The sequence below is a fragment of the Carcharodon carcharias genome, chromosome 22 (genome assembly GCF_017639515.1).
Source record: "Carcharodon carcharias isolate sCarCar2 chromosome 22, sCarCar2.pri, whole genome shotgun sequence".
NCBI lineage: Eukaryota > Metazoa > Chordata > Chondrichthyes > Lamniformes > Lamnidae > Carcharodon > Carcharodon carcharias.
In genome coordinates, this window is record NC_054488.1 from 51386245 (window position 1) to 51403353 (window position 17109).

Genomic DNA, 17109 nt, shown 5'->3' on the forward strand with positions numbered 1-17109 from the left:
TGTTGTATCTAGTGCCTTCAGACGTTTCTTGATATCATGTAGAGTAAATTGAAACAGCTGAAGACTGGCATTTGTGATGCTGGGACCCTCAGGAGGAGGACTAAGATGGTTGTAAATGTTTCAGCCTTATCTTTAGCACTGATATGCTGAGCTCTGCCATCATTGAAAATGGGGTTGTTTGTGGAGACTCCTCTGGTTATTTGTTTAATTGCCCACCACCATTCACGACTGAATGTGTCAGGACTGCAGATTGGATCTGATCTGTTGATTATGGGATCACTTAGCTGTGTCTTTAGCATGCTACTTGAGCATGCACGTAGTCCTTTGTTTAAGCTTCATTAGGTAGGCATCACATTTTTAAATATACCTGGTGCTGCTTCTAGCATGCTGTCCTGGATTCCTCATTGAACCAGAGTTGGTACCCTGGCTCAATGGAAATGATACAGTTAGGGATATGTTGTGCCATGAGTTCACAGATTGTGATAAAATAGAATTCTGCTCCTGCTGATGTCCAGAATGCCTTGTGTGCTTAGTTTTGAGCTGCTAGATCTGTTCTGAATCTATCCCATTTAGCACAGTGGTAGTGCCACACAATACAATGAAGTGTGTTGTCAGTGTGAAGATATGACTTTTTCTCCACAAGGAGTGTGTAGTTGCTACTCCTACCAATTGTGTCATGGACAAATGCATCTGCAAAAGGGAGATTGGTGAGTATGAGGTCAAATAGCTTTTTTCTTCTTATCGGTATTCTCACAGACCCACTCTGGCAGATATGCTATTGAGGACTTGGCTAGCTGTGTCAGTAGCTGAGCCACTCTTGGTGATGGATATTGAATTCAGAGTACATTCTGAGCCCTTGCTTCCCTCAGTGTTTCTTCCCAATGATATTTAACATGGAGGTGCACTGATTCATCAGTTGAGGAAGGGCGATAGGTGGCAGTTGGCAGCAGTTTTGATTTATTCATTCATGGGTGATAAGCATTTATGGCAAGGCCAGCATTTTTGCCCATCCTAATTGACCTTGAGAAGTGGTGGTGAGTAGCCTTCTTGAACCGCTGCAGTCCATTTAATGTAGGTACACCCATAGTGCTGCTGGGAGGGAAGTTCCAGGCTTATAATCCAGCCAGTGAAGGAACAGTAATACAGTACTCAGTTTTGACTTGGGGAGAAACTTACAGGTGGTGGTGTTCCCTGTTAATGTTGAATTTGTGCTGCAATAGAAGACATGTTTTAAGTTGGTAATTAAGCACAGCTGTCCCAAATTGGGGAAGGATGAGGGAGTCATTGCAAGAGTATATAAACCAGTTCACTGGGGGTCTGGGAGAGTTTGTGACCTCATTTTGTTGTCTTGGAACTAAATCTGTTTTAAGGTACAGGCTAGCTTCAGACTGATTCTTCCTTGACATATAATTGTTGGAATTAATATTTCCATGTGTCTGCTGTCCTTATTCTTCTCATGTTAGAGATCATGGGTTGGAAAGGTGCTGTCAAAGGTAATCTGGTGAGTTGATCAGTGCATCTTATAGATGATACACACTGCTGTCACTGTGCACTGTTAATGGAGGGAGTGAATGTTTAAGGTGGTGGATGGTGTGTTGATCAAGTAGGCTGCTTTGCCCTGGATGATATCAAGCTTTTTGAGAGTTGTTAGAGCTGTTGTCATCTTGGCAAATGGAAAGTATTCCATCATATTCCTGACTTGTGCTGCATGAGGAGGTGAGTTATTTACCTACTACAGAACGCCCAGCCTCTGACCTACTCTTGTAGCCACAGTATTTATATGGCTGGTCCAGTTAAATTTCTGGTCAATGGTAACCCTCCCAGGAATTTGATGGGCACTCAGTGTGGTAGTGCTATTAAAAGTCAAGAGGAAATGGTTAGATTTTCTCTTGTTGGAGATGATCATTGCCTGGTATTTGAGTAGCTAAGTATGTTACTTACCACTTATTCAATCCAGGCCTGAATATTATCCTGGTCTTGCTGCATGTTGGCACAGACTGTTAATGTTTCAGGTCTGTGAAAAAGGTTATTAGTCATGGACCTGAAACATTTAACTCTGTTTCTCTCTCCATAGATGCTATCACACCTGCTAAGCATTTATAGCATTTTCTGTTTCTATTTGTTAATAATATTAGGCTTGATTGTGAATAGAGCAATGGAAATATTTACCTTTTATTAATATTAAGATCATTTGGTTTTAGGTGTCCCCCTATGTTGATGTTATATTGCATACTGTTTGTTTAGTGTGGGCCAATTCTCGATATTACAGCATCCCTGCTAGGATCATAGTTATCTTACAAGAGATTTTCAACCTCTTCATTGAGATGGTATGTATATATTTTTCATTGCATAGTACTTTTCAAACCATATGTTACCTGTCTAATCTCAATTAGACTTTAACTAATTAAGAAACAATTGCTTATGCTTTTCTTATTTGCATCATTGTTTTGGACCCAATTTAATTGTTTCATTAGCAAACAACCCTTAATATAATGATTCCCTTGATTCCTCCTTCCTCCCTCTGACCATGAGCCCACCACCAAATGTCAAGCTGTTGTTTCCATAACAGTCACTGACTTCATCTCCTCCAGTGACCTTACTACTTCCTAGTTTATCAGTTCTGTACAGCTCAGTTCTATGTCCTTTCCAAGATCCATAAACTGGACTGCCCTAGTAGACCTATCTTTTAAGCCTGTTCCTGCCCCGTTGAACTGATTTTTTCCTACATTGACTCCATTTTTTTCTCCCCTTGTCCAGTCTCTCCCCACCTACATCCATGACTCTTCTGTTGCCCTCTAGCTTTAAAAGCTTCCCATTTCCTGGCCCTAACCATTTCTTCATCATGGATGTCCAATCTCTCTACATCTCCATTTTCCCCCACCAGGATGGTCTGAAGGCTCTCCACTTCATCTTTCAGTGGAGGCCTAACCAGTTTCCAATAACCATCGCCTGGGTGAACATGCTCTGTCATTGAACAATTTCTCCTTTAATTCATCTCTCTTCCTCGAAGGTGTTGATATGGATACCTATATGGCTCCTAGCTATGCCTGTCTTTTTATGGAATATGTGGAACATTCCTTGTTCCAGTTCTACTTACTCTTTTTCGAGTACATAGATTGCATCAGTGCCATGTCTTGTACTTGCCATGAATTGAAAAACTTCTTCAACTTGTCTTCCAATTTCCACCCTTCCCTCAGTTTCACATGACCCATCTCTGACTCTAACTCTTCGTGAGGGGAAACAATATTTTTTTGGACTTTTTTTGTAAGTTAGCACCGGTAGGGGTACCTCCTGTTGACTGGAGATTGTAACATTTTAAGGTACAAAATGTACCTAGCTTGGAAACACCAGATCCTGTCTAGGAACAAGGGTGGAACCTTGTTGGGAGGTTTAAAAAGGTCGCAGATCAGCTCACTGGGCAGAGTGAACAGCAGCCAGTCAGGAGCAGACGAAGAGGAGGGTTTGCTCCATGCAGCTGAAATGTTGTCATTAGCTCCATGGCTGTGGAGAAGGTTAGAGCATGGAGAAGACCAGGGAGCTGTTAGCTCTACGCTGCTATGAGTTGGGCTTGGGGAAACCTGGACATAGGGATTGCTCTGTGCTGCTGAGAAGATTGGGGTTCGGGGAAGCTCAGAAGTGCTTGTTAGCGGCAGCATAGCTGAGAAGCTGGGACCATGCCTGTGTTTAGAAGTTGGAGTGTAGCCTGGCCATCACAAGGGGACGTATTCTTGGAAGCAGGTTAGCTCAGCTGGAAAAGAGACCAAGGAGGCTGGACCAGAGAGCAGATTTGAGAGATCTGGAATAGTGTACCTTTTGGGTGAGGATTGTGCCTGTGGAACTTGGGTGGCATAGAGTTGTTGTCAGCTGGGGATCAGACTAGCTTTTGGAAGAAGAGGAGCTGAAAGACAGGTTTTTTTTCAGGATTTTGTGACTCTCAGTAGTGACTGTTGTCTAGATGGGTTGCTGAGAAACTTTGGGAACCTGTCTTGCAGGTGACTGTCATTTAATGTGTAGCTTGTGTTTTTAACCATACTTTGCCTGTCAATTCATGTATAGACAGAATTAACATGAAATAAACAATAGAGTAATGACTATTTGCTTTGTTGATTTCTTCTTTTTGTTTAAAGAAGACTGTTTTAAAGTGGAATCTTGTGGTTTTGTTCTTAGTAAGTAATTGGGATTTAAAATTCCATCTACTTTAACAAAAAATAGTTAATGGTCCTTAGCTGGATTGTAACAAATTTTTGGGGTCTTGCCCAGGATCATACCAAAATTTGGGTGTCTGGTCTGGGATTGTAACACTTTTTCCATGACTTCTCTGTCCCAATTTCTGGTGATAGGTTATCAACTAATAGGTTATCAACTAATATTCATATAAGCGCAATGACTCCCACAGCTACCATGATTATACTTCCTCACACCGTACACCCTGTAGGGGCTCATTCTATTCTTCCAGTTCCTCTGTTTCCAGTGCATCTGTTCCAATGATGCAACCTTCTACACTAGCGTTTATGAGATGTTGTCTTTTTTCCTCCACCAAGGATCACACACACATGCACACGCACACACAGTTGGCAGAGTCCTTAACTGTATCCACCACCACACTATTGCACATATGGTTCCCTTTGTCTTCACCAGCTTCTGAATTCAATGGATCATTTTTAGCATGATGCCACCACCAAACACCTTCTCCTTCCCTCCCCTTTTAGCATTCCAAAGAGATTATCCTCTGTGATACCCTTGCCCACTCCACAATCATCCCAACAACCCATGCCTTTTCCATGGCACCTTTTCACACAAATGCAGGAGATGTAACACCTGCCCTTTTGTCTTCTCTCCCCAACACACTTTCCAGGTAAAGCAGTGATTGTGTACTCCTTTCAATTTAATCTACTGCATTTGCTGCTCACAATATGGTCCCCTCCACACTGGAGAGACCAAATGCAGATTGGGTGACTGCTTTGTGGAAAGCCTCTGTTCAGTTCGCAAACATGATCCTAGCTTCTGGTATCCTGTCATTTTTCTTCTCCATCTTGCTCTCACACTGATATCTCTGACCTTGGCCTGCTGCACTGTTACAGTAAAACTCAACATGACCTTGTCTTCTGATTAGGCACTTGACAGCCTTCCAGACTCATCATTGAGTTCAACAATTTCAGACCATAAACTCTGCCCCCTATATTTTTTCCTTTCTTTGCGTGTTTTCGGTGTTCTCTTGCAGGGTTTTTTGGGCTTTCAGAAAGTAGCACACCTGGTGTAGGCATATAGAGCAAGAAAAGAAATGTAGAAATAAACTGTCTCCTTTTGCCCTGTAGGACTAACTCTTCTGTCATTGAATGTCTCCTGTCTTCCACCTTGTCACAGACCTTTTTTGTCCTTGTACCACCCACCCCTTGTTCAAAACCTCTTACATCTCTAATTTTTTTCCCAGTCCTGATGAAGGGTCACCAACCTGAAACATTAACTCTATTTCTATCTCTGCAGATGCTGTCAGACCTGAGTATTTCTGGCATTTTCTGTTTTTACTTCAGATTTCCAGCATCAGCAGTATTCTGATTTTTCAAATGTGCATTATGGTTTTGTTGACAATGTGCACTTATAATTTATGGTATTGTGTAAATGTACATTCAATCTGTCTGGATGCCGGACACTAATACTACATCTTAGTAATTAACACAATGAAAATCTTTTTTCTGTAGACCTGTCACTTTTTGAATCCAGATGAGTTAATGAAAGGATTACAGGGGGAAATAGAGGAGGTGCTGGAAACAATCCACCTGACAATATCTGTCTTAAGGAAGCTTTACCAGGTTTATGATCATAACCGGTCAGAAATGCACACATTCTTTAAGGTACTGTACAGTCAGAATGTTTTACATTGACCAGTTTTCAAACAAATTTGAATACTTTTATGCAAGTATTGTCATTGATTTACCTGTTCTAATCCTGTAGCAAAGGTTTCAAGCTGGGTATCTTGTGTTTCAGATAGAAAAAGGCACTGGTGTCCATATATTTGCACAATAGTTGAGAAAATGCTATTAAATTTGTATCTGGTTGTTACAGAAAAATACATTCCTTCTATTTTAGGATAGAGAACCAAAATACTGGGAGTTCCCCTCACATCTTGTGTTTGCAAGGTTGGACAGATTTATGGACCGATTACAGACTATTGAGGTACCGTATTTTGCTTTTCATTCCTTTCCTGGGCACAAGAGTGCAGAGCACCGGTATGTCATCACAATGAGTAGTGAGGCATAGGTTATTGACCATAAGGACATGTCTAGTGAAGAATTAATTTCATTACTTTTCCCCAGAATTAGATCATTAGAAAGTGAGACCATCTATGCAACTGTCATTCTTCTTTTTGAATGCTACTTCAGAAATGGTCAGATTTACCTTCCATAGGATTTTTGACTAGGCAATTGAGCATTGAAACTCAATACATAACTCTGTACCTCCTAATTGTTGCATGAACTGTATGAGGACCACCACTAGTTGCAATGGCAAAGACACCTTGCATGCCATGATACTACCTGATACTACCTTAAAATGTACCTGAGCATCCTAGTAAATGTGTCTTCTGTATCTCCATTTCACTGTAGATGCATTGACATCTGTTGCAGCCTGATTTACAAGCAGTACGAAAGTCTGGGATAACTCATCCTGCTTGCTGTTGAGATCACCATGATATTAAACTTCTATGCTACCAAACCTTTCCAGGCATAGGAGACATGTTAGATAAACAAATCTGCATTTTGTCTCTCTAGAAACTTAATGCATTGTTTGCCATACCTTTATCACTTTCTTTGTACAAAGCAGACACTAACTGGTGAGACCTTTGACTCTGTGATAGCACTCTTGCAGTCAGTGATTCAAGCCTTACTCCATAGTCATGAAGCAATCTAGATTGACAGTTCAGTGCAGTTGTGAGGGAATGCCATCTTTTGGATGACACGTTGAAACTAGACCCTGTCTCCCCCTCAGGTGAATGTAAAAATATTCTGTACCTATGATATGAGAATTTTCCTGGTGTCCTAGTCAACCTTTTATTGCTCAACATAAGACAATAAAAACAGATTAAGTGGTAGCCATTAATCACATTGTTTGTGGGAATCTTATTTTGTGATATTTTGCTTTGGAGGTGGAAATAGGCGGTCTTAGAATGGGCATGTATGAGGTCAGGATCAAATGTGACACCAATGTTGTAAATAGACTGGCTTAATCTCAGACTGCCAGGGAGAGAGGTGGAGTTGGTAACTAGAGAATGGAGTTTGCAGCGGGGGCCAAAAACAGTGGCTTCTGTTTTCCCAATATTTAATTGGAGGAAATTTCTGCTCATGTAGTACTGGATATTGGATAAGCAGTCTGATAATTTAGCAACTGTAGAGGAGTCGAGAGAAATGGTTGTGATGAGGTAGAGCTGGCTGTTGCCGGCATACATGTGAAAACTAACTAATGCAAATTATCGCTGAATGCTACATGCTGAACAGTGTTGCACTTGAAAGAGAAATGAGCTTCAGCTGAAGGATGCTGAGTCCAATGAAGCAGCAGAGCTATATGAAGAAGGGAAGGACTTGAGGATTTAACCACTGGGCTTCATTAGTATTTCCTGGCACTGAAGCTGGCGCAATGGATATTTCTGCCGGTGGGTGGAGATCAAAATTCGAGAAGGGGTGATCAGACCACTACTGAAAACCCATTGGAACTGTCACCAGCAATGTATGTAAAGAATTGTTGGTGGAGGGTGTCACTGGAAGTGGAAATATCCATGATAGGGATAGAAGGATGCCTGAGGCAGGGGCCAGGAGGATCAGAGTGTATCAGTGACACTGTAGACATCCAAATGGAAATATTCTACTTATGAAGTTCCATCTAATGATAAATCTGAAGCTGCTAGTATGACTGTCAAGTAATGATGGTAACATATTACCAATAGTTCTAATAGGTAATGGTGATGAAGATTTGAATGATTATGTGAATTGAATACTTATCAGTTTACCATATAATAACAGTTATCAAATTTTGTTTATACAGGAGATATTTTCCACTACTGTTGAGTTCCTAAAGCTTGAAAAAATTGAAGTAGGCGGGGTTAGAGGAAATCTCCTTGGCCAAATGGTGCAGCAGATCTATATAGAATTTTTAGAAGTTATTAAAATCTTTGCTGAATGCACATACAATGCTTTGGATGTAGCAGACCACGTAAGGAAAATTACTGAACTGAGTAATGTAATGCTATTGTGAAAATATTTTATCTTGTTTAAAACAATATAAGCATCAGTGATTATTGATCCTAAAATGTTTCTTAAGTGTCAAAATTGGAAGGAGAACAATATTGCTACTAATTTTGATAATTTCACAATGAGTGTTCATAATTATAGCCCATTGAAAGACTTTTAATGTTTGTCTTTGAACTTTATCCTACATGATGTCATTACAATTTTAATTCAGAAAATAATCTTTGTACTTAAACATTTTCTACCAAATGAAGAGAAGACCTTGACTCAAGCATATTTGACAATCCCATTAAAAATACAACTTTGCTACAGGTTCACATATTCAAAGTTGGTTTTTTTTCATTGCTACCTGCCCACCAAATAACTTGTCTCTTGCCACCTCTGGTATCCACATTTTCATGAGTGATTAGAATAGGTAAGCTTGACCTGCCACTCTGTGCTACTCTGCATTGTAGAAGCACAGCCTTATACAAAAAAGGCCACATGGCACCCTAAAAAAGAAACATAGAAATACTAAATATGTCTTTTTTAAATTATTTATTGCATTTTTGTGTGCATTTCAATGACTCAGCCTCCATTGCTCACCGAGGAAGAGAATTCCAAATACTAATGACCCTCAGAAGAAATTCCTTCCTATTTCCATCTTAAATGGGAGATCCCTTGTTTTGAAGCTGTGCCCCTTTGTTCTAGATTCCCCCACAAGGGAAAACATCCTCTCAGCATCTGCCATATCAAGCCCCCTCAGAATCTTATGTTTCAGTAAGATCACCCCTCATTCTCCTAAACTTCAATGAATATAGGCCCAACTTTCCCTCATAAGACAAACCCCTCATCCCCGGAATCAACCTAGTGAACCTTCCCTAAACTGCTTCCAATGCAAGTATGCCCCTTTTTAAGTAAGGTGACTGAAACTGTATCCAATACTGTAGGTGTGGCCTTAGCAGTGCCCTGTACAGTTACAGTAAGACTTCCTAATTTTTATATTCCATCCCTCTGACAATAAAGGCCAACATTCTGTTTGCCTTATTATGACACAGCTGATGGTAAAGGCTGAGCTGTTCAAATCCCAGAGGGAAACTTGAGACAACTGTCCTAACCCATTTTTGCAATTTGTATGTTTCGAGATGCAGGCTTTGAATTCAGTAGTAAAAGACCACCGAGTCTCAAGAGGGTTTTTATAAAACTAAAGTAAACATTTATTAATACAAAGATTGTAAACACATACATACGTCTACAAAATTACTACAAAAATCCCATAATTAATTTGACACACAGTTAGATCCTGGTAAGGCAACAGTAAATCTAAGATTTAAAGAGACACCTGGTAGAGCACACTCCTGGACACGCATTCAAAATGAGTATCTTTCAGCTCTGGGTCCTTGCAGACAGACTTGAGGTTTACAACATGGAGGCTTCTCACACTTGTTGGGTCATAAAATGCCTCTGCCTTACACACAATCTCTCCTTTTATACATATCTTTCTCTTTGAATATAAATTTTCCATTGTATCACTAGGCTTTTAATTTTACCACCTGTAACAATAACAGCCTTTCATCCCACCAATTTTATTAGTTAGCTGAAAAAAAAATACATTGCTTGGCATCTTCTAGCTAGGTGTAAGGTTTCACCCATTCTTTTGAATGGTTTATTTAAAAATGCAAATTGCCCCCTTGACATCTGTTTCTAAACTTCCCCATTCATCTAATTACAATTTCAAGCCTACTTCTTTCTATATATCAAAGCCTCTGGACCAGCTGACTTTAATCCAATTAGGACACACTCAGACACCACTAAACTCTCTTTTAAAAAAAAATTTCTAATAACATTATAGATATTAATCTCTTCATGACAGCCTTCTTAGTTACTTGCTGTACCTCCATGCTGACTTTTTGTGATTTCATGTGCAAGGACACTTGGATCCCTCTGTAATGCAGCATTTTGCAGTCTTTCTGTATTTAAAAAAAATTCTCTTTTTCTATTCTTGCTGATAAAGTCGACAACCTCCGACTTTTCCACATTACACTCCATTGTCAAATTTTTGCTTGCTCATTTAACCTACCTATATCCCTTTGCAAGCTCTTCGTAATCTCCTCGCAACTTGCTTTCTAACCGATTTTCACGTTGTCAGAAAATTTAACTGTAATAGAGCTGGTTCCTTCATTCAGCTCATTAATATAGATCATAAATAGTTTGCTATCCTGTCTCTTATTCCTGTTAGTTAGCCAGTTCTCTATAACCCCCAATACCAGAAGCTCCTAACTTGTGTGGCCTTTTACGTGTCACCTTATTGAATTCCTTTTAGAAACCCAAATACACTACATTTACTGGTTCCCCTTTATTTACTCTGCCTTCTACATGCTCGAAGAGCTCTAATAAATTTTGCCAAACACAATTTTCCTTTCAGAAAACCATGTTAATCTTGCCAGATTGTATAATGATTTTCTAAATGTCCTATTACTACCTCTTAGTAATGGATTCTAGCATTTTCCAATGACAGATGTTAGGCTAACTGGCATATAATTTCCTACTTGCTGTCTTCCCCTTTCTTGAACAAAGATGTTGTATTTTGGTTTTCCAATACATTGGGACCACTTCAAAATCTAAGAAATTTTGGAAGATTACAAGCAATGCACTCACTATCTCCATAGCCAATTCTTTTAAGACATGAGGGTGCAGGCGGTCAGCCCTAAGCCCCATAAGTATTCCTGTTGTTTTTTTTCTCTCTCTAGTGATGGTGGTTGCTTTAAGTTCCTCGTTCCCTTTTGCCTCTTGATTTTTTTTTTTACTATTCTTTAGACTTTTGTCTTCCGCTGTGAAGACGGATACAAAACATTTGTTCAAAGCCTCTGCCACTTCCTTGTTTCCCATTATTAATTCCCCAGTCTCACCTTCTCAGGGTTCAATGCTGCATTGAGCTACTTTTTTTTTCCTTCTTATATACTTGCAGAAGTTTTTACTTTTTAAAAATTATTTCTTGCTAGTTTTCTCTCCTCCTCCAATTTTCCCTTCTTTGTTCTTTTTGTCATCCTTCACTGGTTTCTAAAACTTTCCCAATCTTCCGGCCTCCCACTAATCTTTGCATTATTGTTGTTAGAACCCTTAGTCTTTGCTGTATCCAGTAACTTCAACTGTTTCTTGACATTATGTGGTGTGAATCATATATTGGTTGATGACTAGCATCTGTAATGCTGGGGACCTCCAAAAGAGGTTGAGATGGATCATTCACCTGGCACTTCAGGCTGAAGATGGTTGCCAATAAGTCAGTCTTGTCTTTTGCGCCAAGTGGTCTCTTTTCTGTGCCATAGAATCATAGAACCAGAGAAATTTTACGTGCCAGGAATTCACCAAAGTTCCTCAAACAGCACCTGCCAAACCCATGACCACCACTATCTAGAACGACAAGGGCAGTAGATAGATGGAAACACCACCACCTGGAAGTTTCCCACCAAGTCACTCACCATCCTGACTTGGAAATATATCGCCTTTCCTTTGCTGCCACTGGGTCAAAACGCCTGGAACTCCCTTCCTAACAGCACTGTGGTTCACCACCACCTTCACAAGGGCAAGTAGGGATGGGCAATAAATGTTGGCCCAGCCAGCGAAGCCCACATCCCATAAATGAACTTAAAAAAAAAAGGCACCCCCATCATTGAGGATGGGGATGGTTGTGGAGACTCCTCCACTTGTTAGTTGTCTAATTATCCACCACCATGCACTACTGGATGCAGAGCTTAGATCTGATCTGTTGGTTGTGCGATCACCTTAGCTCTGTCTATTGCAACCTTCTTCCACAGTTTGGCATGCAAGTAGTCCTGTGTTGTAGCTTCACCAGGTTGACCCCTCATGTTTAGATATGCCTGAAGTTGCTCTTGGCATGCTCCCCTGCACTCATCTGAAGCAGGGTTGATCCCCTGGCTTGATGATAATTTGTGGGGTGGAATATGCTGGTTCATAAGCTTACAGATTATGCCTGAATACAACTCTGCTGATGGTCTACAGCAAGTCATGGACATCCAGTTTTGAGTTGCTAGACCTGTTGAATTTATCCCATTCAGTATGATGGCGGTGCCACACGTTTGAAGCTATACTCAATATGAAGGCGGGTCTTCGTCTTCACAAGGAATTTGCCAATCCTGTCATGGACAGATACATCTGTGACAGGTTGATTGGTGAGGACAAGGTCAAATCAGTTTTACCCCCTTGGCTCCCTCACCACCTGCTGTAAACTCAGTCCAGCAGCTATGTCCTCCTGCAGGGCTTGGTCAGTAATGGTGTCACTGAGCCAATCTTGGTAATTGAAAAGTCCCCCACTCAGTACATTCTGTGCTCATCGCTTCTTCCAATTGGTATTCAGCATGGAGGAATACTGATTCATCAGCTGAGGAATGGGGGTAACTGGTAATTGGAAGGAGATTCCCTTGCCCATATTTGAACAGGTATCATGAGACTTCATGGGGTCTGGAGTCTACGCTGAGGACTCCCAGGGCAACTCCACCCCTAGCTACTGGAAGTTGCCTCTTAATAACCCTTCCTAGCCACAACCTCTATGCATGGTCAGTAGGATCCCTTTGTTTTTGGTCCAAGCAGCACATGATCAGTGATAAAAACAAAAAAACTGCGGATGCTGGAAATCCAAAACAAAAACAGAATTACCTGGAAAAACTCAGCAGGTCTGGCAGCATCGGCGGAGAAGAAAAGAGTTGACGTTTCGAGTCCTCATGACCCTTCGACAGAACTTGAGTTCGAGTCCAAGAAAGAGTTGAAATATAAGCTGGTTTAAGGTGTGTGTGTGGGGGGGCGGAGAGATAGAGAGAGAGAGAAGTGGAGGGGGGGGTGTGGTTGTAGGGACAAACAAGCAGTGATAGAAGCAGATCATCAAAAGATGTCAACAACAATAGAACAAAAGAACACAGGTGTTAAAGTTGGTGAATTATCTAAACGAATGTGCTAATTAAGAATGGATGGTAGGGCACTCAAGGTATAGCTCTAGTGGGGGTGGGGAGAGCATAAAAGATTTTAAGATATTTAAAAATAATGGAAATAGGTGGGAAAAGAAAAATCTATATAATTTATTGGAAAAAAAAGGAAGGGGCAAACAGAAAGGGGGTGGGGATGGGGGAGGGAGCTCACGACCTAAAGTTGTTGAATTCAATATTCAGTCCAGAAGGCTGTAAAGTGCCTAGTCGGAAGATGAGGTGTTGTTCCTCCAGTTTGCGTTGGGCTTCACTGGAACAATGCAGCAAGCCAAGGACAGACATGTGGGCAAGAGAGCAGGGTGGAGTGTTAAAATGGCAAGCGACAGGGAGGTTTGGGTCATTCTTGCGGACAGACTGCAGGTGTTCTGCAAAGCGGTCGCCCAGTTTACGTTTGGTCTTTCCAATGTAGAGGAGACCACATTGGGAGCAACGAATGCAGTAGACTAAGTTGGGGGAAATGCAAGTGAAATGCTGCTTCACTTGAAAGGAGTGTTTGGGCCCTTGGACGGTGAGTGTCTGATTGGTCTCAAGGGTGATGGTCACCTTACTGATGTCACTTCCCATTAACTCCTGCCTGGTTCCCTAAGATGTCGGTCATTTATGGGAACATCCTTCTCATCATAGCTTTCCCTGTTATTTTATTAAGCTTATAGCTTTTCACTGAGATAACAAGGCACCGCAAAATAATTTGTCTGCTTATTTGTGATGAGAGGATGAGTGGTTTCATTTCCTAGTGATTGATGCTATGTGCTCATCATCCTAAAAGATCTAATTGAACTTTCCAGAACATCTAAGATGTATCAAAAAGTTTTCAACAAAAGTTCAAATGTAACTTCCTAATGACTGCTGATGTCTGAATGAAGTTTTTTTTTAAAAAAAACTAAAAGCCCAAGAGGTACAAATCTTAACCTAATTCAGCAATTACAAAATTATTACAGTACATATAAAATCAGTGCATAGAAGTGATTAGTGTTAAAGCTGAGGTAGCAAGATACACATTACAAAGTAACATTCAATTAATACAAGCTCATAAGAAATGAAAATCACAAAGGCTACATAATAACACTAGTTCTAGAAACTGGTTACAAAACCACAGTAATGCATAAGTCTATTACATACTTTAAAGCACTTTAAGTTAAAAAGCTAAAACAAATTGAGATGTAGAACTCTAGTTTGAGACCTAGAACTATTTTATTTTACATAATCGGCTTTTGAATGGAATGCAGTGTAAGTGTCAAACCACTTAACAGCGTCTATCTCTGCAGCCTTTGCTTTGACAATTGAACTATAAGTGACCTCTCATTTGTCCTGTAATCAAGCCATAAAATGTAATAGTGGGTTTTCTGTAACATTTGGGAGAGAAAGGACTAGGATCGCCTGGGAGAGGAAGAAGGATTGGGAGGAGGGCCAATGAAGATGTCGGAGGAATGATGTTGGGAGCGGGGGGAACAAGTGTATTTGTGGGGGGAGAACAAAAGTCTCAAAGGAGGTAATGGGAGAAAAGGGCAACTGGTGAAGTATTTGTAAGGGGGGAGGGTGTAAGGGAAGGAGATTGGAGGGGGTAGAATGAGTCCGGGGGGGGAGTTTGGGGTGGGGCAGGAGGAAGGAGTGGAGAGGGGGTCTGGGGGCGCAGAGGAAGGATTGTGGAAGAAGTAGTAAGGCTGGAGGAAGTACTAAAGGGGAGGGGAGGGGAGTCTGGGGGGCAGGCAAGGGAGAAGAGTTGCATGGGGTGGAGGAGGAGTTTCCAGGGGGGTGGGGTATGTCCAGGTGAACGTGCAAGGGAGGGCTTTGGGTTCATGACTGCCACCTGGAGAGCAAACAGAGGGTGGGCATGGCATGAGGGACTGGTGAGAATGATCAAGGGCAAAGTGTGGCGGGAGGGTGAGGGTTTGACAGTATTGGTAGAAGGAACAGCAAGGGTGTTTGGTGGGGACTCGGAGGCTGACAGACCCTGGAGGTTGGAAGAAGGTGGTCGGGGACGTTACTGTGGATGGGGTTGGGATTTTTGGGAAGGAAGGGAATGTGCACGTTCGTTCCTTCACTGGTAGCTTTCTACTTTGGCATGCAGATGCTAATGTTAGAGTCGTACTTGAACAACTTGGCTGGGGCCACAGCTAGTTGTGGAGCACAATTTTTCAGAACTACAATAGGGCTGTCATCAGGGCCTATAAACTTTGCTGTATCCAGTGCACTCAAATGTTTATTGAAATCAAGTGATGTGAATTGAATTGGCTGAAAACTGTTATCTGTGATTCTGGGGACCTGGAGAGGAGGTTGAGATTGATCATCCACTTAGCACTTCTGGCTGAAGATGGTTGCAAATGCTTTAGCCTTGCCTTTTGCACTGGTGTGCTGGGCTCCCTAATCTTTGAGAATGGGAATGTTTTTGGAGCTTACTCTTCCTCTTAGTTGTTTTAGTTGCCCACCATCATTCATAACCTGTAGAGCTTAGATATGATCGATTTTTTTTGTGGGATCGTTCATCTCTCCGTAGCATACTGCTTCCACTGTTTAGTATGCACAAAGTAATCTTGTATTGTAACTTCACCAGGTTTGGCATTTTATTTTTATGTATGCATGGTGCTGCTCCTGGCATGATCACCTATACTCATCATTAAGCCAGGGTTGGTCCCCTGGCTTTCTGGTAATGGTAGAATGAAGGATGGCTTGCCATGTAATTACAGATTGTGGTGAAATACAATTCTGCCACTACTAAAATCTTGAGGTGCCTTTTGGATGCTCAGTTGCGAGTTACCTCTGTTCCCACTTAACCCGTTGAAAGTATCGTACAACATGAGGCAGGGCATCTTTGCTGTGAAGACAGGACTCTGTTTCTTGCTCAGTCACCTCCAGTCAAGTCTGCTTAGTTTCTGAGCCAGGTTTCCTCCTCCCATTTGTTGGGAACATAATGTCTCTGTGGGCCCTTACAGCCTAGAGCATGATGCCCAGGGATACATCAGAAAACCATGGTTGAATATTCCCTCATTGAGATTCCATCGCTTCCCAGTTGTAGAATAGATCAATTCTATCCCCCACAGGATTCCCTTCAAAATCTGAAGCTTTAAGTGAAGGCATTTATCACACCTGCCTGCTCCAATTGGAGAAGACACCAAGTGGGAAGTTCATGCTGTGGCTTAGTTTAAGAGCCGCTGAAAACCCCACTGCTCAAACTCCCTGATGCACTGTCAGCCTCCCCAACTTCGAACAGGTTAAAATATTAAAAAGTATTTGTAAATATTTTATCATTAACTCCTCCTCACTTCACCTGTTTGTCCCCTATATTAGTGAATCCTTATTTTCCAAACTTCTTCTGACCTTTCCATGATAAGCATCAATGCTGCCTCATGTTCTGCTCTGGTAAATTCTGAGAGAGTCTGTATTATCTCCTGATTAATGGATTAAGCAGCTTTGTATCGACCATATTGTTCTTACCAATCCTCTAGAAATATGCCTACTCAACAATTAAGCTATCGTGACGCGTAGTAATGTATATCTTACGCAGATGCCATGTGGAAAAAAATCTGAATAAGTTTCTATCCTGTCAATTCAATAGATAAATATTTTAGAGTGGAAAAAAAGCTGCTAAATTTTGAATTGATATTCTCAGGCATCATTGTAATTGGTAGTTGTTAGAAATAAATCATGCAAATTTTAACCTCTGGAAAGATTATCCATATAATTTACCCCAATGTTTAAAAAATATGTAACCTGGATTTACGAAAATACTATATATTCAGTTTTCTGGTGAATCTAATTGAGCCTAGAAGGAGGTATGAAGCTGAGATCTTAATGTCCCCAGCCCTGCCTCAGTCCATCTGCTGCTGAAACCCTCATGCATGCATGTATTTGCTACCTCCAACTCCAGTATTCCAATGTTCTCCCATCTTCCACCCTCA

The 17109-nt window shown here is 41.1% G+C and overlaps 1 protein-coding gene across 1 annotated transcript in view; it reads left to right on the forward strand.

Annotated features, from left to right (window-relative positions):
• The window catches only part of LOC121293673 (dynein heavy chain 17, axonemal-like), a 729083-nt gene that overhangs the window by 74041 nt on the left and 637933 nt on the right, over positions 1 to 17109 (forward strand). Inside the window, exons 6-9 of the mRNA XM_041216840.1 lie at positions 2202 to 2327; positions 5700 to 5852; positions 6088 to 6174; positions 8035 to 8202. Coding sequence (XP_041072774.1) covers positions 2202 to 2327; positions 5700 to 5852; positions 6088 to 6174; positions 8035 to 8202 — 534 coding nt within the window. The remainder of the gene's footprint in view (positions 1 to 2201; positions 2328 to 5699; positions 5853 to 6087; positions 6175 to 8034; positions 8203 to 17109) is intronic.